Here is a 24,680-nt window from a genome sequence, read left to right as displayed (position 1 = left end):
TAATAAATTTAGATATACTTTTTATAGTAGACCAATCTCTTTTGATAAAGCAATGCTTCTTTCGATCGCTAGGTAAATAATATCGAAAAATTGCAAAGTTTATTTTCAAGATAATTCAAATACGTTAGATCAAGTTTAACGGAGCTGATCGTCGATTCAAAAGCTTCATCAGCAAAAATAGCTTAGAAGCACGGAGATCTCCGTGTCCGTGCTCCTCTATGCTCTTAAAATAACACACAAGACCTACTCCATATCCATTGCTTTATCTATTGCAAAGTAATAAATTTAAATTATTTTTCTCCAAAATCTTTCATTTTCANAAAAAAAAGGACGAGAGAGAAACAGTCCAAAATAATACAATATATTTTGAAAGGCATGAGGGCAAAATGGTCATTTCAGGTAAAACAACCTCTGCCATCCTTTTGTCTCCTACCTACTAAATTTCAGTTACTTTTCCAGCATAGAAGAGAGAGAGAGAAACAAGAGAGAGAAAGGAGAGAGAGAGAGAGAGAGAGAGGGGTTTGTTTTGTTTTGAAAATTCTAAGAATAGTAGGGGTTGTGAGAGGTTTGTAGGAGGGAAAGGTGGGATTTTTAGGTTAATTTTTATTCTCCTCTCTCTCTCTCTCCTTCTCTCAGAGAGACGAAGGAGAGAGAGAGAGGAGATTGAGATTATTATTATTAATTTATATTAATCTCTCTTTCTCTCTCACTTTTCTCTTCCAAATTACCTCATCCCTCTCCTATTTTGCATCAAACCCAACTCTCTTTTGCCTCTTCCGTTGTTGAGGGGCCCTCTCGGCCCCTCTCTCCCTCGCAACACACCAAAGGAGCCCTCAAAGGTCGCGCCTTTACGCCATGGAATAGGAGGAGGAGGAGGAGGAGGAGATCGATTCGGATGGAGGAGGAGGAGGGGCGCAGAATGGAGGGGTGGTTGTATCTGATACGCTCCAACCGATTCGGGTTGCATTATTCGAGGAAGAGGTACTTCGTCCTCGAGGATAACGCCCTCAATTGCTACAAATCCGTCCCCTCTTCGAAACGAGAGGTAAAAGATCGAACGAAACTTTTTATTAATTTCTCTCTAATTTGGGTTTTTTTTTTATTATTATTTTTTGGGTGCTGGGGTTTGTTTTCTAGCTAGGTGGTCAATAATGAGGGGAATTGGGATTTAAATAAAAAAGTGTTGGTTTTGATATGGTTGCATTTAATTGATTGTGTATAGTGCTAGAGATAAATGATGAACACAAATTGTCGGGGGAGAGGTTAAATTTTAATCGAGTTCCCTCCAATTTGGGATTTTTCTTGGTTCTTGTTTTGTTGATGATAAAAGATGAGGGGAATCGACGATATTCTCATCATCTATGTTCTTTTTTTTTTTGGCATTATGAGTTTATTAGATGGAAAGTGTTGGTTTTGATATGAAATTGGGGGTTCTCGCGATTGGGAGAAGTATTAAGTGAGGTGATATGGTTGCATTTGATTAAACCGTATATACTTTGTATTTACAAATGATGAAAACAAATGTTTGGTAGAGAGGTAATTCTTAATTGGGTTCTTTCCCTTTTTTTTTTTTTTTGGTTGGGTTTTGTTTCCTTCTTGGTAACAGATGAGGTGAATTGCTTACATGTCTGCTTCTTCTTTTAAATGTTCTCCTCCTTTATGAATTCGTTGAGTGAGAAGTAATAAATTTTGATATGAGATTGGGAGTTATGTGTTGGGAAAAGTACTCGGTCAATGAAGAGACATGTTTGTATTTGATTGCTTGTATACACTTGTATATATATATTTAAATGATGAAAACACTTTATTGTTCGGAGAGTTAATTTTGATATGCTATTTCGAGATTATTGGAGAAACTATTTTTTTTGTTGAAATAGACGGCAACTTTTTGAAACCGATTTGAATAAAAAACAATAGTCTATTGGGAAATTTAGAAATCAATTAGATGACATGCTTTCTGGATGATGAGTACATGTAATTAGTGGTGCTATTTCTTTTTAAATGTTTCAATTGAGTTTAACAAAATAGAAACTTTTATGCATCTTAATAGGGATAAATTTGTGGATCATTTATTTTATCTATGTATAATATTTGAAGGTACTTTACTCTGGCTGTAATGTTGGTTATTAATAAAGGTGTTCGTGGACTGAGTCAGATCTGGGTAGTTGATATATTGTATCCGTACCCTAAAAAAACATGGTTAGAAAAAAAAAGTATACCCTACCTATTTAACTTCGGGTCGGGTTCGGATCTGGGTACTTAAGTAACTAATATACCCATCAGATCTATTTGAGCGGGCCTGGATAGTGACTACCCGAATACTACCTATTCAAGACCGGGTATGAGTCGAGTCTAAATTGGGTTCGGGTAGCCGTATACCTATAACTTTTTATAGATTTTATTAAATTGTCTGGGCAGTTCTTGTTTCGACCATTATATTCACTGATTAAAAGGCTAAAATTCAAAACAATTTTATATGTAAACACACAAAAATAAGAAAATTATGATACCATATTAACTCTATAGATAAAGAGAATATAAGTTGCAGTAATTACTAATATTATATACTAACATTCAAAAAGAAAGAGAAAAGTAAAGAGGAATCAGAAAATTTACTAAATAGAATATTTATTAAAAAAAAAAAAAAACTAGATTATTGACTATGATTGGAGAGGGGATTTGGGAAAAACTCACTCGTGCCACGCCTGTAGAGAATTAATATCGCTGATGATGACGACGACGGAAATATTGTTTCATAAAAGAACTCTTAGGCGGAAATGAAATAAAAAAATAAAGAGTAAAAATATTAGAAAAAAGAAAGGAGTAAAAGAGTGGCTAGGGTTTCACTGTTTCACTAGGATGAAACCCCTCATCTATAAGTCCTATTAAAATTGATCCCTCAACTTTAAAAGTTCAAATCTTTTTTATTTATTATCAAATATTTCATCGGGTCAGGGTCCAGGTCCGAGTTTGAAAACTATTCCGAACCCTACCCATTTAAAAGTTGAGCTCGGGTCGGGTCCGGGTATGGGTATAAAATATCCAGACCCATACCCGAAACTTTAATGGGTAATTTTTTTTACCCGTATACTATCCATTTTTTATCGGGTCCGGGTCGGGTATGGTATACCAGATATTTTGGACAGCTTTAGTTATTAAGGCATTTGGCTTATATATGCTACTTCTAAGCTAGGTGTTTGCTGCTAAGTGCTTCTTCAAAAAATGGTGTTTTGGTAGGTGTCTAAATGCCTACCTTCCTAGTTATACCGGCAACTTTGATGACTTTAGTTTAATGTATCTGTTTTCTCAGGATCCTATGAGAAGTGCACTAATTGATTCTTGTCTACGTGTCACTGACAACGGAAGAGAGAGCATGCATAGAAGTGTAAGATTGCACAATGCTTCAATAAAAATTCAAATAATTTTCTCCATGAATTCTTCTTTTTGATTGCATAAGCCTCACACTTTAAATTTGCTAACTGTTAAACTTCTATGGCACTTTGCAGGTTTTCTACATATTTACACTTTACAATGTTTCTAATCATACCGACCAGCTTAAGGTGTGCAATTATACTCACTTGTGACGTTAGTGAAATATATCTAATTAGTGGTCGTTTTTTTGTTTTAACATCACTAAGGATGATTCATTTTGCAGTTGGGCGCTAGAAGTTCAGAAGAAGCAGCTAGGTGGATCCGTTGCTTGATGGAAGCGGCCTTAAAGGTTTGCATTTGTTATCTTTGTAAGCTTTGCATTTTTTCTAGGTTCCATTAATTACGTGTCAAAGCAATTTAATAGTGCATAAATCATATGTAGGAGTGCCCACACAAGGAAGGGAATTTTGTGGCTTGTTCCAAAAGAGGATGGCAACCTTTAAGGTCCGACATCAGCTTTTTATTGATTACATAATCTAGTTTTTGAACAATGCAGTTGTTTTTTATATCGCTTTTGCGAAAGATAGTATCATTTTACTTTCAAAATTGTTGGAATCCTTTTATTCAGTGACCTTATTATTAACTACTTTGCTGATATCACAGATTGAGTCGCACCAGGAGGAGCAGTCATATGCACTCTATAGGTAATATTATTTTTAATATTGTCTAACTCTCTTCGAAATTCTTACCATTGCCCAGTATTTGTTTATAAAAGGAAAAAAAATATATCTTGTCACAAATTCCTGAGCTGTTCGAAGTAACAAATCTATTGTAATCCTTATGAGGTATTACTTTAAAACATCCTTCAAGGATTTGTGGGCATAGCATTTTTAAGTACTTGAGCTATCCTTCTATTTTTAATATTATTTCTACATGTAAATATTGCCAGATTGGACTGTATTTTCTGGTGCGCACCCTGATCTAATGGCGTCTGATGTTATCGCTCCTTCCCCATGGACAATATTTGGATGCAAAAATGGTAATATTTTCAAATCTCTTGTGAAAGAAATATCTCATTTTCTGAACTTTTTTCTGTAAACCTGCGGCATGCAGGCTTGCGGCTGTTCAAAGAAGCAAAGGATGGTGATTTTTATGGACAGGTAGGCCTTTCTGACAAATAGTTTTTTTGCGTCAGTTCTTAAAGCTGCATTACTGGGTAAAATTTTTAGTTTCCGTTTCAATTGGGTCTCTATGTTAACTCTTTTGAAATTTTCTAATGGAGAGATGACTTGACTGCTCATTCAACTGCCACAGAGGGAAATAAACCGAATTTGACGCAATAGCCTGATTGATATAGAAATTGACTTAGGAAAAACCTCGTGATGAGTTTGGTGATGAATACCATTATTTTACTAATAAGCTCTTTTTCTCAGCACTGGGATGATCATCCCGCTATTATGGCTGTTGGTGTGGTTGACGCTACTTCAGAAGCCATTTTTCGAACAGTTATGTCTCTTGGTCAATCCAGATCAGAGTAAGATATTATGGACATTTGAATTTTCGTAAATATTATTATTTGATTTCTCCGTTGAAATAAAAGTTAAAGGTGATTAATAAAATATTTCACGAGACTACTGTATATGGAGGATCTTTTTCATTGTAGTTAGCACATGTTCAAGCACTTTGAATTGTACCTGTATACTTTTCATCCTGGTCTATAACTTATGGAGTTTCTCTTGCCAAGATTTAAGGGATCTTGAGTATATATTTCCTGCCTATAAAATACTACTAGCTGAATTGATTTTCAATAATAGAATAAGTGCTTTCTTTTATGGTCTTACCTCTTAGCTTTGTTTCTAAATATCAAACTGAGAAATTAGCTTTCTGACTAATTAAAGCGTTTTAAAAATCTTGAAGATGGGACTTCTCCTTATTAGAAGGAAAGGTGGTTGAACACCTAGATGGTCACACTGATATTATTCACAAGAAACTGCGGAGCGATTGGTTGCCATGGTTAGAGATGACGAACCTTCTAGAGTTTTAAATTGCATGCTTGCCATTTTGGTAATATGCTCTTGTTGATTCTCTTTGATACAACTTTCAGGGGAATGAAAAGGAGAGATTTACTATTACGGCGTTATTGGAGAAGAGAGGACGATGGAACTTATGGTACCACTACCGCCTGTCTCTCTCTATCATGTTCCATTTTGAAGATCATTTGACCATATGATGTCTTTGTTTAAACTATACAAAATTAGGAAAAGAAAATCATAATTTCTTATTTGACATGATGTAACATTATATCATGTTTGATTAGAAAGATGCACCGGGCTTTGACAGATTCTGAAGAATCTTTCTTGTCAAAACTGTTATTGTTTATTCACTTTTATTATTCCAAAGCTTTAAATCTGCTTGCTTCTGTGTATGTATATATCAAGTATTACTGTAAACTAACTTTATCTTTTGATGCCATAGTAATTTTGTACCACTCTATTTTCCACCACAAATGTCGATGCGAGGGAGGCTATATTCGTGCATGCCTTAAAAGTAATGTACGCTTAAACTTGGACGATTGCTTTATTATCCTCAATTATGCTAGAAGTTATATACACTCAATTATGCCAACTTAAAACTCTTTTGTAGGTGGAGGATATGTAATAACCCCTATAAATCAAGGAAAACAATCAGTTGTAAAGCACATGCTTGCAATTGATTGGAAACTTTGGAAGTCTTATCTTCTCACCTCATCTGCAAAGTACATCACCATCCGGATGCTGGTAAGAGTTGCAGGTATGGTATTTTCAACACATGATAATCTGTTGGAGATTTTACATATGTAACCCTGCAAAATCAGTTCTTTTGTATGTACCCCTGTAAAATTCTGATTACCCATATATAACCCTGCAAAGTCATGTATTTTTGCATGTACTTAATCTGAATTCTCACATATACTGTCTGAAAACCAAGTTTCTTAGAAGACAACTATGATGACTTTGAGATTACCCGTGTAGTCACGAGGTGCATTTTGGATTTCGGGAAAAAACAATATTCAAACCTTTCTGAAGAGAAGCTATTTTCAAAGAATTGAGGCCATTGTTATGCGGCTGATCTTCCTCCTCTGCATCATCGCAGTTAGTGGTGGGACTTATATTTCTGCTCCCACTAAATCTTAATTACTGCTGTGCAGAAATTATGTCAATAAGCTCCCACTAAAGATCGAACTTTTTGTGTTAAGCGACTTCATTCCGCATGGTTCTGTATTCCCTTACGGGTAACTTGGAACCTTGAAAAGTTAATGTAATATAAGCCAAGCATTGACTCTTGACTTCCTGCATGGTGGCTTCAGAGGAAGTGGAGTTCGGCAGAAGCTGAGATCCATACACGTCACTTTGACCTGCTTTTTATTTATAGTAAAACAAATATCCTCTAGATGCAAGAAATTGGATTTTGAAGAGTGGAGATAAAAGTTTGAGATTTCAAAAGGGTGTTTACGTAAGCAGACATTCCTGCAGGGAAATGGTTTTTTTTTTAATTATCTGTAATCTATACAACTGATAATCTTACTCATAATCAGGATAATTATATAATCACGTTTAATTTCTAATTTGCAGCTCTACGGGAATTTTTCCGAGCTAAAATTGGCAATTGTCCATGCTCCGATTTTTCATCGGGTGAGCTAACGAAGGAGATAGGGTTGCCGCAGAGCGAGAAGGAAGACATAAAGGTTGAAGTGCTATCAACGAGTGAGAGCACTAAGTATGAAGATCCTGCAGAAGGGTCACAGAGCTCTCCTAAACATGGAAGCGTTGGCGGATCATTCCTTCAACTGAATGATGCTGCAGATGAATTCTTTGATTTTCCAGATGAACCGGAACATGACGAAAAGGAGGTTCTGTGGTCCTCTGATGAGAGCATGCACTCTCAGGTGAGCTTTTTTTCATTCTAACTCATTAATCTTCAGATATGTATGTGCAAAAGATACAGACATAACATGAACTCTTGGTTTACCGGTGGGAACACTGAAACACTAGATAGTATCTCTTTCTAAAATGGTCTCGTAATGCTTCATCAAGCAAAAAGGATGATAGGCCTGATATTTGAGTTGAGAACCAGAAGAAGCTTTATTTTATTTAGAAGAATACGACACATACGAATGCTCTCTTGATCGATTTTTGAATTTGAAGTCATATTACAAACCCACTCTTAAGCTTTTGTCCTTTTGGTACCACTGTTACATTCATTTTTCGTTGTTTACAGGTTTTTCATTGACTACTAGGTATACAATTAATAGCGTGAATTCTTGTCCTTTCTTTTGTTCATTATTCAGGCAAAAAAACCAAATCATATTTTCGTGACTCCGTTTTTTTATTTAATAAAGGGACAGGACCAACACCATGCCAAGTTATCGGGCGCTGCAGTTTTTGTGAAAAGGTTGCACAACCTTGCCGGTGCGGATCGGAAATTCTTTTTCCAAATATTGGATGTGTTACGCAATAGTCATGATGGCTTTCTCCCGTACTGATTTTTTTTTCCCCCTTTGCAATTATGTTTTTCCTTCTTTTTCACAGTTCAAAAGAGAGGATATATGGATTTACAAGAAGCGGTGATGGTAGATGCTATACCGTGCTATGGGGCCACTCTTCCAAAAGATCCGACTTGTACAATGGCTTGCAGTTGGGCCATGGCAGAGCCTTCAACATTTTTAATACGGGGCGAATCTTACTTACAAGACCACCAAAAGGTAGTACAAGGGCTTTTACATATATATCCCGCAAATATCATCTGTTTAATAAGGGTTGGGAGTTATCCAATTCGCAGGGGACGGTTTTGTATCGGAAATGTTTTTGCGTTTAGAGGATAATTTGGTTAGTCCAAGGGTATGTATGTAGCAAATTAAGGTTTTGAGGGTGTGTAAGAGAACTCATATTAAATTTGTGCTCTGATCAGCCCGATTTTCTTCAAGAAATGGTTTGGACGATGATGGCGACAATGACTGGTAAAATTCACAAATTGTGAATGACATTTATACATCTCTTGCAACAGATCAAAGCTAATACAACCTTGATGCAAATGGTGGGTGCCGATTGGCTAAAATCGGATAAGCGCGAAGATGATCTTGGCGGCCGGCCTGGCGGCATTGTTCAGGTAATCATTATCAACCACATTAATGTACCTTTTTTTCATTATCAACTGTAATTTCCTTTGATTTCCAATTTGTTATAAGGCCATTTTGCACGAAAAAGGATCCAACTCTTTTTCCGAGTTTGCAATCTGGTGCACTTTTTTTTATTTGATTTGCAGTTCATAAAAGAACTAACTCACGGTTGCAAAAGCCCTTTACTGTAGTACTGATAATCTGTTTTTCAGAAATATGCAGAGCAAGGCGGGAGAGAATTTTTCTTCATTGTAAACATACAGGTGAGTCCATACTTTACAGCAAAGGAGTTTTTTTTTTTTTTTGAGAAAAATATTCTCTTCGACTACAGTGTATCGTATACTTACCACATTTGAAAGCAGGTGCCTGGTTCCACAACATACAGTCTCGCACTATACTATATGATGGATATTCCGCTGGAAAAGGTTCCCTTACTAGAGAGATTTGTTAAAGGAGATGATTCATATCGAAATTCACGGTTTAAACTTATTCCGTACATATCCACGGTATGCTGTTTACGTGAAACTATATTTTTTGAAGGTTATTTGGCAACTCTTTACTATTACCTTCAAAGTACAAAATCATGATTATTTTTCCTTTTTTTTTTTTTTTTGCATGTGTGTTTGTTTAGGGCTCTTGGATAGTGAAGCAAAGTGTAGGCAAAAAAGCTTGCTTGGTGGGTCAAGCACTCGAAATCCATTATTTCCGTGGGAGCAACTACTTGGAGGTATTACATGATCAACCCTAAACCCTAGACCTAAAATTAATATGAGGTTTCCGAGACCCGGTTCTGTTACTTCTGCATTATTCATTTTAAGTAGGTTGCACAACTTTGTGTTATTTTCGAGTCGTATATTGCATGATAGGGTAATCCTTGCTTTTCACAAATAAACAAAGTGCTTCTCTCATCCCTTTCATTTTAGACATTCACAACCCCCCTGCCTTACCACTTATAATGAACGCGAGATGTTGCACACTATTTTAGTAAATTTTGCACCACGATTTCATTGAACGAATACTCAACCATAATGTGGTCTTTTTTCAGCTCGGAATCGATGTTGGCTCGTCGACTGTCGCGCGGGGTGTTGTCAGCCTCGTCCTCGGGTACTTGAACAATCTGGTGATAGAAATGGCATTCTTGATCCAGGTACTGCAGCACCCGCTTCTATTATTCTTTTCGGCCCCTCGAAAATGACGATAAATCCTAGTATCACAAGTGAATCAGTTAAAGAAAACTGCGCAAATGAACTGCAGGGTAACACACAAGAAGAGCTCCCTGAGATCCTCCTGGGCACCTGCAGAATGAACCATCTCGATGTCTCGAAATCCGTTTCGATCAACACGTGGTAGACCTAACAGGTGAATGAATCTCTCTCTCGCTATTCGCATCAGCATACGAATTTAGCTGTCGGAGATCAAGGACGGAGCCATTAACAGACCCAAAGTGGCCATGGCCCCTCTTAACTTTTCAATATTTACTTTATAATCCTTTGGTAGCTTATAAATTTTTAGTTAATTTTTAAAATATATGAGCCTATCTTGTAAAAAGTTTTTAGTGCTAGTATAGAGCTCTCTCTCTTATGTGTTTTATAGGTAAAAATATACTAACAACCTCTTAATTATATTGTATTTTGAAATAAGTTCTTTCAACTTTAAATATTTTTAACTAAATAAAATAATATGCTAAATTTAGATATTAGTTATTGGTTGTTATTATTTTATTAACAAAAATTTAAAAAAAATTAAATTCTAACTAAATTACTATTAGATTTAGTAAAATTCTTAAGTTATTTGAATGGAATAATGCAAATAAAATAATTAGAATTTAAGCGAGTGTAAATTAAAGAAATAAATTTAATATTTTTAACATTAATTATCGAATCGCTAAATATTTTAGTTAAAAATCTGAGTAGTTAAAATTTTATTTATCTGTTAAAATTTTTATTTGTATATATTTTGGCCCCCCCCCTCTTGATTGAGTTCTGGCTTCGTCTGTGTCGGAGATCGATCGATTGATGCAGTAATTTGTTTTTCTCTCTGTTTTTTTTTTTTTTTTCTTTCCTTGATTAATTTTGTCCTCTTTTTTTTTTGTTCTTTTTTTCAGATATGCTCTGGTGATTCTTTATTCTGCCCAAATTGGAGAGGGATTTTTTTCTTTTATTTTCTTCTGAAGTGCTTAACCTATTTGTAAAGAGTTTTAAACCCTAATCAAAACATGTCATTCTTTTCACATATATATTCCAAATATAAATAAGTAAATCCACTTAGCATTCCTCAAAATAGCATTACTGCTTATTTATATATGTATATATTATATGATAATTAATGCTCTTGATTAATATCTTTTGTTTACTTATAAACTCTTTAATAAACAGCTTTCGCGGATCGATAATATACAGAGATCGACCCGAATCCGACTCGAGTGGCCCGATTACTCCAATTGAGTCCAGGCCCGAAAACTTGGCCCAATTGCCGATGCGGGCGTTGGGCTATGGCTTGCTCATGTGAAAGCCCAATTAGTTACATGATAATAAATTAAATTAAATTATAATAGAAAATAAGTATCTAATCTTTCAAAAAAAAAAAAAACAAAATAAAACAAAACAAAAGAAATTGAACAGCTTTAAAAAATTTTGAGTTTTGAATTTTAGGTAGATATTTCGACAAATATTATAAAGTTTGGTGGTAAAGTTAAAATTCCTAAAGATTAAATACCTATTTCAGAAACCTAATCATTTAGGTAGGGTTTGTACATTTTAACCAACAAAAGTATACTTTACCACTAATGAGTCATCAACAACAATGCTACACAAGCAATATGCATTTTCCAAAATGGGTGTGTTTCCCTAAGCATCTATAACTAAGTTTATGTGGTTTTTTAGCTATGGTCAATGCTTTTCTAATATTATTCATTATTTCACATTAGTACATTTCACATTACCATTGCTTTTTAACTCTAAAAATGAAAAAAAAAAAAAAAAGTAGAGCTAGATTGGCTTGATTCATTTGACTTGTTTTGGTCAAACTAAGAAAATCCAAGACTAATGACCTAAAACCCACTTAAACATTGTTAAGCCATGTAGTGGCCCTTGTGTACCACTTTAAGTGACACAATTAATAGGCTTTTTTTGGTGCTACAAATATAGGCAAGGGCTCATTTAGGGTTTTAGAGTTTTAGGTGCTTCACCATTAGTCAACTTGTGAGGTGTTTTTGCTTGTTCTTTTGTAACTTGTAACATCAAAAAAAATAAAAAAAGAATTATTTTACTTGTATTTGGAATAATAAAAGAACAAAGATCTTGTTCAAGTTTTATTAAAGCCCCAACCATTTGAAGCATGACTCCTAATTTGTTTGGTAGTGTGTCTTTGTCTCCAAATCTTGCATCCTTTAAAAAAAAATGATGTCCTTTTCTTTTCCATTTTTAGGCCAAGCTATATTTCTCAAAATATGGAATTTTTATTAGTCAATAGTCGTGGCTTGAAAAGTTATGATGAAGAGGAGGAAAAGGAAATTCCAGTGGCTATTTTCCATTTTGTACTTCACAAGTTATTATGGGCTTTAAGGTAAATATGCAATGTTTATTTATATTAAATTATATATAATTCATAGCCGATTTGTGCCTTTAAGCAAACTCAGAACCTTCTCGTGACATCTCAAAATTTGGAATAATTCTATATATGAGATATAATAGGATTTAACCTCTTAACCCGATTATAGTATCTTGAGATGTGGCTAGGCCCAAGCGGTTGTAGCATCTTGAGAGGTGACTAGGTCCAAGAGGTTAAACATGAGAGGATGGGAAGCGAGGCGTCACACTTGGTATCAAAACCAATCACTAGTCGAAAGCGTTAGATGAGTCTAGGCTGAGCTAGAGTCATACAACGGACAGAACACAACTTCTCGGTTGATAACCGTTGTGGGTGGAGTGTGGCTCCCAACAAGTTCAGTTAAGACTAGCGAGACGAGTCTCACATTTTCTGATGCTAGTGAGTGTGCTCGAGCCTAATGAGAATATCAGGGTTTAAAGGGAGGAGAATGTGACACTCCAGAATTTGAAATAGACTTATATATGTGATATAATAGGACTTAATCTCTTAATTCAGTTACAACATTTTGGACGGTGGTTAAGTCTAAAAAGTTAAAAGGGTTAAGTATGTTAAGACTATAGTAGTTTTAGGATGGGTGACTCTCTGAAAAGTAGGGCATCACACTTCTGCTCTAATATCGTATGTCAAAACCTTTGGTTAGTAAAGAACAATTGTTTGCATCTTTTCATTTTTCATCACCATCAAGCAATAGGTTGCTACTAATGACAAAGTGCATAATTAGGTGAATAATAGTGTAGTCCCTTGCATGAATATTTAAACAAACTATACATTTTTTGTCATCTTTAGCAATTTAGTGATAAAAGATAGGGGAAAAAAGAAAGAAAAAAAAAAACATGATCAAGAAACCTTAAAGCAAGGTTTTGATTAAGTAGCCAATTATAATTTGTACACAATCTCACAACTAAGAAAGGTGTCTTTTCTGGAAAAAGCTTGCTAGAAAACTTACACAAAGATAAGAATAGAAAATTTATATTTATAGATCCGCAAATCAAATTATCATATACTAGTTGTTAAATATAAAAATATATAAACATCATTCTCTAACCGTTTAAGTTTTTAGATTACGACGGTTGTTTCACATGGCATCAGAGCAGGAGGTCCTGAGTTCGAGTCACCCCAGATCCTGGCATTATTATATCATGCCCCGGGGCCTAGTTAACAATAGGCTTGGTATAAAACAGTGTCGTTTTATAAATCAGAGTTGTGATTTTTTTTTTTTTTTTTTTTCAACTTGGCACCCATGTGACGTACAGACCCGCCACAAATACAAATTCGTCTGCACACACAAACAGAGTTTTCTTTATATTTGTACGGCGTACCGATCAAGAACATCAATAGGATCACAACTCACAACCTAAATTCACCAAATCTACAAACAATCGATGCAATGCATTTCCATACAGCTGACTATCCTTCGATATGACGCATGCTTTTAAGCACTCCTTAGGCGCTGAATGATTCGATACACAATACAACAATCATCCTATTTAAAAGTGCTTCCCACCCAGAAGCTTTGTTTTTAAACTCTAATTATTCATTGATCAAAAACCATTCGAAAAGCCCTTTGAAAATTGTTTCCCATATGAAAACTCAATTTTGAAAATCGACTATCTCAAGGGATAGAAAACCAGATAACAAGATTTCAATGAACAATATATTAAAAATCCTGAAAAACTCTGAATTCATGCATACTAGAAATCCCAAGTTTATACAAATTCACGATTATTATTCAAGCAATAATAGGCGATCATTTAACCGAACCATTTAACTGTTTAATCTACTAAAAGAAAAAAAAGGGAAAGAACCGGGGTAAGGACCGCTAATGCGATCTAGCTATGCCGTCCTCACGTACTGTTCCAACCCTCACCGTCTGTATCACCTGAAAAATGGTGGGGGGTAAGAACATGTAAACATGTCTTCCCTCCTAGTAGGTACATTAAGCCGACGAAGGCGAGCTATACTCACCGGCAAAGGAAGAAATAACCAAAGTAATGAACAGATATCGTAAAGTCAGTAGTAATGAGATAATAATAGGTAACAAATGCGAAAATACTGCTACTTAACAGAAAACGACAACTAGGCATAATCAACAGATATACTGGAATAGTAATAATAATGGCTAGGTAGGAACTACAACTTCCAATTAATATATATAATTATCCGCTACTGTAACTAACAACGGAATATATCAATGCATCAAATAGGTGAATAGTTTCAACAACCAAACCAACTGCCATATTGGTCGAAAGACCTCAGGCTAAACCACATCATTTTTGCCCACCTGGCATATAACCCTAACAGGCACCTTATAGGACTCATGGGTTGGAGGTACAACCACTTTTCCGGAAAAGGATACTCTCTTGAGGTGGATCAGACCGCTGGTGTACGTGAAGATGCTCACGAGCTATGGCAACTGATGCAATATGCTCAATAGCGCACAACAGCAACTAGCCAAAAGAGTAATTCACAAATGTCTGACCAAATCAGGTCCACTATTTCCGAAGAAATTGTCACCATGTCACTAACTTATAAGGCCTATATAACCAAGTCACCATGTCACTGACCTATGAGTTCTATATAATCAAGTGACCATGCAACGAATATATATAGAGAGAGAGAGAGAGACCTAGGCTGGAATACTATCAATAGCACCAAGCTATTGGTGCTATTAGGTTTTCGTCTCTTGGATGAAAAAATATACGGTTAGGATGATGTGGGCCCCCTAGGGTTGAATTAATTATTGGTTTAATAGTATAATCTAACGGGTGAAAATAGTCTAACGGAGGAAAACTTGATAGCATCAAACACTTGGGGCTATCGATAGTATCACAGCTGGACTATATGTATATATATTACTCCAATCAAAGAGGATATGAAAAGGAAGGAATCACCGAGAAAGCACCACTAAACGGACTTCGAATCGAAATACCCACCTCTAGTAAAGAATAAAATTGGGTCGTCGACACCCGTCGATGTCTCCCGCCACAGTCCAAACCTATGTACAGTCCCACCAAAAACATAATTAGCTCAAACCCGCTAATTACAAAAGCTATGGTTTCAAGTGAAATCGATATGCGATCAATCGGGATTCCGGATCCCGTTCCACGGTTACCGAAAGATTGCCCGCTCGTCGTACCTACTCGTCAGAATGTCACCCCAACCCACAGAACATTCCAGAACAAGTCCCACACAAAACCTATCTTATTCGCTATCCCAATATATTAATTTAATGCCATTGGGGAAGCCGCACAAATAATGCGTCAAAACGAAAAGCCGAAATTTCGAAAGTCACCGGTTTGACTATCGGGATGCCTATTTCGACACTAGAACCACTCGTAGCTATCATGCTGTGATTAGAGGTGTCAAACCTTGCACTTAAACCAGCCAATAAAGCTCCTACCCAGCTGCGAATAGTAGCAACCCGCGCAACACGAAATCACGCCCAAACCGCCTGATTTCGGCATTTTGGGGTCCGGATTAGTCCCAGAGCATTTCAAAACACTCCAAAGTTAATTCAACCATTCTTGCTATCCCAAAATACTCATTTTGGGTGTCAGGCCAGCCACACGTTAAGTGGTGCGATCCATGTGCAAAAACTCCAAAATCAATCGTACCAGATTTTCGAAAATCGCTGTTTATTGGCTCCGGAAACCACCTGCCGCTAATCTACCATCTTCTTATTTCGAGGATGGTATTAGCAACCAGCCAACAAGGCATGGCGGGCTTCTCAGCCTATCCACAACACTAGAACACCAAAACCCACCAAATAACCCACGTCAGTTCCGCGAATTTTCTCCAAACGATGTCATGGGACCACAAATAAACTCCGCAACAGCTTTCGGACCTTTGACGATTAGTCAAAAGGTCTCTAACAGCAATTATATGCTGTCCAAAGCAGTGCAAAGGGTCCACATTTGTAAGGACTGAGATTTTGGCAGTGTAGTTAAACTCTCTGTTGACGATGTTTTTGTGTGTAATTTAATTACAAAAGCACTCGTCAAGTTTCGGGAGAAAACGAAGTTACGCGATAAATACTAATCACTTAAAATGAATAGTAACTCTGGTTTTTCGTAGAGGCTGATGAGTAGAGTTAGCTTCTAGCGCGTATCGGACTCCGTTCATAGCGATCCAATAGCTCGTTTTGAACGGTTCAGCTATTCTGGAACCAATAGCACTGGCGAATTTTAGGTTTGATGCACGGTTTTCGAGAAAAGGGGAACTTATTGGATTTGTATGTAGAGGTGTGGTTTTGGAGATTGGAGAGGGTTGGTTTTGTCGCAAATCTGTGACCAAACAAGGCAAAACAAAATTGTGGATTTAATGTCTTTGTCGTGCAAATCGCACTGGTGTGATCCGTTCGCAAATCTGACGGACGGATCTCCTGATATCACGCGTTGATCGAGGATGGGTTACAAGCGGCAAAATGGTAATTTTGTGAAAAGTGCGACATTTTATGTACCAAATCGCGTGAGATCAGACACGAGGGTATGTTCGCGCATAATACACGTGCTGGGAGGGACCTGGCTGAAAATATTCTTCTTTGGAGGACTTTCCTACAAAATTACACTTGGCATATAAGGTGCATCTAGGGTTTCTATGCACGAAACCCTAGATCTAGCCGTCTTAGCCCCAGCTGCGCCCTAGTCACCTTTAGCCAACCCTTACCCTTGCCGTGCGTGCACCCCGGCTGCCGGCGAGCCCGGCTGCCGGCGAGCATCCTCGGCCGCCGGAAAACCTGGCTTGGCCTCTCCTCCACCATCCTCTCCACCTAGCCACTACCATCTCTGTCCGAGAGCAACCCTGAGTGATCTACACCCTCGAGCGCCCTCCCCTGGCCGAGAGAGGGACGGTGTGCCCCGCTATGGGCGGCGGCTACGCGCGGTGGCCGAGGTAGCTCCGCCTCGGCCCGCACCAATTCTGAGCTGTCGCGGGGAGCCAGGGTTGCGGCGGCGGCAAACGGGGACGGCGGGGACGTCCGCAAGGGGGTCGCCGGAGATCTAGGAGAGCAACGGGGCCGACCTAGGGCGGCGGCGACTCACGGGCCACGAGCTCAACTGATCTCGGCCCGAGTTGGCCGAGCCTAGCCGCGCAGTGTCCAGACGGCAACGGGGGCACGCGGCAGCGGTGGGGACCGGCGGAGGAGTTGCCGGAGGCCGGCGGCCAGTCGAGCGGTGGGGACCGACGGAGGAGTTGCTGAGGAGTTGCCGGATCACCGTCGCCCTGATCTCTTCCGGCCGCCGCTCGACCGCCGCCCAACTGCAGCGCCCTTGTCATGCTCCATCGCGGCCACCTTCGGGTTGATACGGGCTAGCGCGGCCGAGAGCGGGTGCGCCGTGTCTCCAGCCCTTGGCCACCGTCCCTGAACTCTTCCTTTGGTCTCTGAGGCAACCCATGCTCCTTCCTTAGCTGCTCCGGCCGCCACTGTGGCCGAAAGGAACCGCTAAACCCGAACGCAGCCCGTGTGGACTCGAGATGTTCCTGCACCGCCGGCGCTGCTTTCCACCGCCAGCCGGCGTCAGCACCGGCTCCGCCTGGCTTGTCGCACCCGTCCGCCACCGGCTCCCCACCGCCGGAGCCCCTGGCCGACCGGAGTTAAGCTATGCTCCCCGTGCATGCTTGCGGCTAGGGCATCAGGGACCGCCACCTCCCGTTGCAGGCCAACGCGTGCCCCGGCCTTCCTCCGTCTCCAGCAGCCTCCCCCTGCCGGCGCGCCCGCCGTTCGGCCACCGCTGGCCACCCTATGCTCCACCAAGCTCCGGTGAGTCTATTGTAGCTATTTTGTGCACTGTCCGGAGTTTGGGTCACTGTTCCGGTAACCCCAAGCCACCCGAGGCTTCCGAAGGTGAGCACGATGATCCTTGATCAGTTCGAATCATCGTGGCCACATTCGTTGGGGTCAGCAAGCCCCTAGTTTGCGAGATAAGCATGCTTTTCATGCTATGCGCGCAGTTAGCAGATCTTCGCATCGCTCCCGCACTCTCCACAGTAGTGGGCCGTGCTCCGAAGGGTGAGCACGGCATCCGACACATCGAGACCTAACAGTGGATGTCTCGGCCAAGTCAGATAATCCTCGGTTTGCGTAGTAGGGCCGTAAACCCCCGAAAATCACATGAAATGATGTGATTTTGTGTTGTCGTGGGGGTTTCTATGCAATTGTATACTATGTGGTCACTGTGGGCAGCGTGTGCGAGCAGCGGGTAACCTTTGGATTGGCTGTCCAAGGCCCCAGGCTTTTCTGGAAATGAAGTGTTGATTTCCGGTGAGTTTTTCGGCAAAATCCGCAGACGAAACGCATTTTCGGTTCGAAATTCTTCCGACAATGCCTCGTGATAAATTGTTATGTCGCTGAGCCTTGTTGGCTGGTCAACCCCGTCGTTTTGAGGGTTCGGAAATGACGGGTGAGCGACGTTAGGTTCTGGTGTCGAATTGGACACTTCTGGGAACCCGGATTGGAACGATTATCCGACGATAATCGTTTCGATGTCAGGCAGTGTGTTTGCTGCCAAGTCGCATGAATAATTGTGTTTAGTGGCAGTAGGTGACTCGTAGAGCGAGTCGGTGAGTTCCGGGACAGTTCGTGGGTCCCGGCGGAGGCTCGGTGCAGTTTCGGGATTTTCGGCGAGTTACGGTAGTCGGTTTTGGGAAACCGATCTCCGTGGGATTAGTTGTGGGGTTGTGGCTTTAGTGTTTGCTATGTGTGGGTTAGACTCTAACCCGGTGGACCCTTCTTAGATCCGGGTGACTTTCTTACGCAGTCAGTAGATAGGTGCGACATTCGTACAGGTGGGTATTTCGATATGAAATCGGTATAGTAGTGCACGTTCGGTGATATCTTCTTACCCTTACTCTTTTGTTACTATCCTGCGTATATATATATTATGTTGAGCTTAGCACCTTTGTTATTCTTGTTATGCTCTACTTGGTTGTTTGCATGTCTAGTATCATGAATAGAGGTAGAGCTGGTTTATGATTGATTATGAGATCCGTGACCTAGTTGGTCAGTTCTGGTATCTAGTACTGTGACCTATTCGGTTGGTTCCTTGACTTCTGTCGTTCGATGACCATTGAGGTCGGTATACCCTGAGGGGTGGGATTGTCGGTTAATTGTTGACGGATGATTATAGGTTACTCAGATCTACTATTTGACATGTTTGTGAGCTAGTCAGTCAGTTCGTGACTCTTATCGTTTGATGACCTATGAAGTCGGTGTACCCTGAGGGGTAAGATTGTCGGCTAGTGGCTGACGGCAGTTCTGGATTTTCGTGATACATGATGTGATATTCGTGTGACCTATTGGTCGGTTCTTGCGTATACTTTTAGCTGACATTGAGCAGTACTTGCATACTTTTGGGAAAATGTTGAGTTGTTCCATCCTAGTTGACTTGAGTGGTCGGTTCTTGTGCTTCCTTACAGTCTGATGACCTATTGGTCGATTTGCCCCGAGGGATGGTGATTGTCAGCTAGTTGCCGATAGTTGGCCATTGAGCATATCAGCATTGATCGCGCGAAACTCGTTCGCATTTCACGAACACCAGCGGTCTAATCCACCGCAAGAAGGTGTTCTTTTCCAGAAAAGTGGTTGCAGGTGCCAACCTGTGAGCCCAGCGGTCAAGACTGGGTTATACGCAGGTAAAGTGGCAGTAGGCACACGCTTGAGGTCTACGGTGCGGACCAACAGAGCACAGATTTCAGATTTGGTGTATTTGGTCTACATGTCCGGTTGACGCATATGACTATAGTAGCGGTTGTTGCATGCATACTTACAGTTCTTTCTTTACAGTTGTCTTGCTACTATAGTTTTGATATCCATATATGCATTCAGTTCTTCTTGACAGCAGCAGTAGTTATATATTCTGTTATTGTTTTACTTTCTTTCAGTTTGTTGCTACTATATTTGTTATATCTGTTCATGACCTTATTTATCACTTCCTGATCCGGTGAGTACTCCTCGCATTCGTCGGCTTGCGGTACCCACTGGGATGGGAGACATGTTTACATGTTCTCACATCCCCCACTATTTTTCAGGTATTACGGGCGGTGAGGGTTGAGACTAGACGTAAGACACGTTCGTAGCAGTCGATAGAGCTTCCGACCCGGTTTGTTTGGTTTAGTTGCTACCCTTTTTTTTCTGTTGATATGACTTAGACATTATGGCTCAGTTGGCTTTCATTTAATTGGATAAATGTAATTTTGGTAAATGAATTAAAGAACTTATGTTTTTTCTTTGAGATTAAAACGGTTTTCTACCCCTCGTGGTAGCGTGTTTTAAAAAAAAAGGATTTCCGTGTTGGAAACGATTTTAAAAAGGTTTTCTCGTGGTTTTCATAAATTATTATTTCAAAATGAGTTTCCGGGTAGGAAACATTTTAAACTAATAGTTATGGCTTTCTGAATAAACTCTAAATGTGAATCTGTTCGTGAATGGTGTATAAATGTATGAATGTTGAATGTTTATATATTCAGTTGTAGTGGTTGTATCCATTATGTATCTTGTACTTGTGCAACACCGTGTAAATATAGGGAAGACTCTGTCCGTATGAATAGTGGACTTCCTGTATTTGTGGCGGATCTGTCATACCCTAGGGGTCAGATTAAAAAAAATAAATAAATAAATTTTGGTCTCTTCCGCATTACTTTTATATCAAAAAGGGACCCCGGGGCGTGACAACATTACATAAAATACACAAACAATACTACTAATGCATTAAGCGTTAATCAAACAATATATAAAATTGGGTTTCAAGTTCGTTACCCCGATCTATGGTGTGACAGACCAAACCAGCGCATCGGTTTGATTCATCTTGACACTACGAGACTCGTGCTCGCTGTCCGAAGCAAAAACAGTGGCTGGAAGGTCGCGAATCAGCGAGAAAGTCTACCAATCGCATGATCCCGAAAGCGGCCACGATCTTCGCGCACATCGGAGCTTCGCCGATCGCAGCGAAGGTGAGCACGACACTCCACAGGGTTCCAGGAGTGCGGTGCTCACCCTTCGGAAGCTCGTTGAAGTCTCCGGTGGCCAAAAGTTCGAACCCACAAAACTCAGCCTTAAAGGACCTAGCCCGCAAGGCTAGGGCACCTCAGATCTAGCAGCCAGCAGCACGGCAGGGGGAGCTCTGGCCAAGGGAGGGTCGCCGCACCCAGGGTAGTCGGTTGGGACCCCTGGCCGGCGGCGGGAGGAGGCGGCGGCACCGCACGACGACAACGCTCCAAAATAACCCGACGGTTAGGGCAGAGCCCCGCGCTGCCGAGTCTGTTCGAGGGCACATGGGGCGACATCGGCAGCCTGCCAGGGACCGATGGCGACGACCGGTAGTGGCACGGTGCGACAGCGACAGTCAGGTGACTCCTCACGACCGCACAAGGTCTGCTGGCTCACTCATGGCGTGGCGGCTCCCTAGGGCACAACAGCGCCGAGGAAGGGTAGGGAATGGTTGCCCGGTGTCCGATGGTGACCCTGGCGGCGGTCCAGGTCGACAGCGGCTGAAAATAAGAGGTCTCAGGTCACCCTCTTCCACACCAATACAAAGAGAGTGTCACGCCCCGGTGCCGATTTTAAAAGCCTTTTTGAAAATCATTACTATTTTGAAATTAGAGTTGCAGAAAATGTGCCTTTTTTTTTTTCAACCTGACCCACGTGACGTACAGACCTGCCATAAATACAAAGTTTATCTATCCACTCGGACAGAGTCTCCCTTGTATTTGCACGGCGTACCAATAGCTACATCAGGTTCTCAACTACAATCTACAATTACCAATCAACAACTATTTTATGATATGTATTTTCATACAGCTAACTATCCTTAGAGATGATGCATGTCTCTAAACACTCCTTAGGCGCTGGATGATGCAATGCACAGTACAACAATCATCCTATTTAAAAGTGCTCCCCACCCGGAAGCTTTGTTTTTAAACTCTAATTCAATCATCCATGAAAACCATTCGAAAATCTTTTTAAAATTATTTTCCACACGAAAACTCTATTTTAAAAACCAGCTACCTCGAGGGGTAGAAAACCACGATGCGTAAATCCATAAATACGAGAACCAAAAATCACAGATCTGAAAACTCTAATCTCATGCATCATAGTAAATCATCCACTAAAACCAATTCACGAATATTCAAACATCAATATGATCATCTAACTGAACCATTTATTATTAAAACTACTAAGTGCCGAAATGAAAGTAACCAGGATGACGGTTGCTATACCAGACTAGATAGATCGTTCTCCCGTCGAGCCCAAAATCCAACTCCTCGTCCATGTCACCTGGGAGGAATGGGGGGTGAGAAACCGCAACCATAGTTTCCCAGTGGGTACGATAGAGCCACAAAGGCAAGCCGTAATCACCGGAATCCAAAGGAGATAGACAAACAAATGTAGATGCTGATATACGAAAACGAACTACAGTAGCTATAACAGATATGAACATGATATAAAAGCAACTACAGTAGTAATAGAAACAGGATAATAACTGAGTAAGAACGAAACTACTACTATAACAAAAACTCAACTGAACGGATGCCTCAAGGGTAAATAGTCCAAAATCAAACCCAATCTGATGCTGTTATATTGGTCCACAGACCTCAAGCATTGCCTGTCACAGAGCAGACACTGCCAACTTATTCATGCGTCACCGACGACCTATCCGGATACGTATACCCATTGGTTGGTGGCGAAACCAACCTGGTGTCTAGAATACACAGTACTGTGACTAAATCATGCTGATATGTTCAAAACGAAAACCGGCAAAAAGAGACCTGTGCCTTGGCCGAAGCCAGGTGCAAGGGCGTACAACGCCAAATCACGATCAACCAGATCGAAACACATGACAAAGGAGTCGATATGTTGCCTGGACCCAAGGTCCACAGAGATACAATATATATACAACCTGCTCTACATGTCTATCCACAACTATCCAAATGCAATAAATGAGATACGATAAACAAATGATAAATAATCAACTGACATGTAGAGACTACGATATTGATATGAAAGAACAGAGGAAGGGTGAAACAATCTCACCGACTACCAGCTCGAAGTACCCACCTGTCACTGTCGCGTCGGAACACTGACTGCACACGGAGTTTACCGGACCTAAGAATATCCACTAAGTCAGTATCCAAACCACTAACCTGAAGTACACAACTCACAAACCCCCACACAACTCCCCGAATCGGTTTTCCAAAATCGATCACCGTTACACACCGGAAGTTTTGAAAACCACGTCGGGACGCCGTCGTGACCCACTAAGTGTCCCGAAACTCACCGACTCGTGTCACGAGTCACCCACTGCCACAAAACACTCCTGTTTGGATGTCTTGGCAGCAAACACAAGATAACACCACTACACAATTATCGCCGGATAATTGTACGAATACGGGTTCCCGGAAGCGTCTATTTCGACACCGGAACCGACCGTCGCTCACCCATCATCACCGAACCCACAAAATGATGATGGTGACCAGCCAACAAGGCTCAGCGATAAATCACATGATAAACAAACCATGTCGGAAGAAATCCGAACTGAAACCGCGTTCTTTCGGCGAATTTCGCCGAAAAACGCATCGAAATTGACTTCTCGATTTCCGCGAAGGCTATCGGATCATAGACAATCAGCCCAGAGGTCACCACACACACACACATGCACCGCCCACAGTAGCCACATAATGCACAATTGCACAAAAGCCCCTTTATTTACATAATCCTATTATTTTATATAAATTCGGCGATCAAGTGGCTCGTTCACGCAAATCTAGGATTTTCAAGGTCCGCCGAGACATGTACTGATAGGTCTTGACATGCCGGAGGCCGTGCTCATGATCCGGAGCACAACGGCTCACTGTGGGTGGCGCGGCAGCAACCTAAAATTCTGCGAACAGCGCGCGGTCAGGGAAAATCATGCCGAACAGAGCTAACCGGAATCCGTTGATCCAAAGTGAGGTGAGCACTGTGATCAGCACTGACCAACGATCACCGTGCTCACCTCCGGAGGCATCGAAACAGCCTCGGATCGTCGAAAAAATGCGCGCAACCCAGAAACAGCAACCAAAAGGCCTTAAAAGGGGCGACACCGCCGAAACAGTGGAACGGGGCCTTCCCAACAGAGTCTAAGGTGAGCACAATGATTAGCAATGAGTCAAGATCATCGTGCTCCCTTCCACAGGGATCGGGGAGGCCCGGGTTGCTCAGAACAGCAAACCGCCAAGGAATAGCCCTATTTCGGGCTTGGCCGGAGCAAGCTTGCTCCGGCTGGCTTCCGGCGGCACGGCGAGGTGCGCGCGCGCCAGGGATGGGTACGAGGGAGGTGAGGAGTATGGTGCTCACCTCGGTTGGCGGTGCACCTCGGTTGGCGGCGGAGCAAACCGAGCCCGCACCAGCCAGGGCTAGGGTTCCACGGGCAATGGCAGCCACGGCGGCGACCGTGGAGCTTCGGGACCGTGGAGGAGGGTTTCCAGAGGCCGGAGGGATGCCTCGGGTGGGGCCCATAGCGGCGGCCGCGCAGGGAAGGAATCGCGAGCTTGCCTCGGCCCGAGCGCGTCT

At 40.9% G+C, this 24,680-nt stretch overlaps 1 protein-coding gene across 1 annotated transcript; it reads left to right on the top strand.

Moving 5' to 3' along the window:
• On the top strand, positions 477 to 10,807 carry LOC109725868 (protein ENHANCED DISEASE RESISTANCE 2-like). Its single transcript, XM_020255265.1, has 23 exons — positions 477 to 1,045; positions 3,311 to 3,385; positions 3,507 to 3,560; positions 3,656 to 3,721; positions 3,815 to 3,876; positions 4,036 to 4,076; positions 4,322 to 4,411; positions 4,486 to 4,532; positions 4,806 to 4,906; positions 5,290 to 5,385; positions 5,477 to 5,541; positions 5,848 to 5,919; positions 6,016 to 6,162; positions 6,984 to 7,297; positions 7,751 to 7,820; positions 7,941 to 8,113; positions 8,416 to 8,517; positions 8,740 to 8,790; positions 8,890 to 9,033; positions 9,159 to 9,254; positions 9,573 to 9,674; positions 9,782 to 9,886; positions 10,632 to 10,807. Exons 1-22 carry the CDS (start codon positions 896 to 898, stop codon positions 9,875 to 9,877), a joined length of 2,214 nt encoding a protein of 737 aa, XP_020110854.1. The 5' UTR covers positions 477 to 895; the 3' UTR covers positions 9,878 to 9,886; positions 10,632 to 10,807.

Source organism: Ananas comosus, linkage group 20 (genome assembly GCF_001540865.1).
Source record: "Ananas comosus cultivar F153 linkage group 20, ASM154086v1, whole genome shotgun sequence".
Taxonomy (NCBI): domain Eukaryota; kingdom Viridiplantae; phylum Streptophyta; class Magnoliopsida; order Poales; family Bromeliaceae; genus Ananas; species Ananas comosus.
Note: the sequence above shows the minus strand (reverse complement) of the source record. Positions and strands in the feature narration are given on the sequence as shown.

Coding starts and splice junctions, on each gene's coding strand:
- LOC109725868 (XM_020255265.1), top strand. CDS start 896: ATGGAGGAGGAGGAGGGGCGCAGAATGGAGGGGTGGTTGTATCTGATA. Junction 3,561..3,655: donor ATCATACCGACCAGCTTAAG/GTGTGCAATTAT, acceptor TTCATTTTGCAG/TTGGGCGCTAGAAGTTCAGA. Junction 8,518..8,739: donor GGCCTGGCGGCATTGTTCAG/GTAATCATTATC, acceptor TCTGTTTTTCAG/AAATATGCAGAGCAAGGCGG.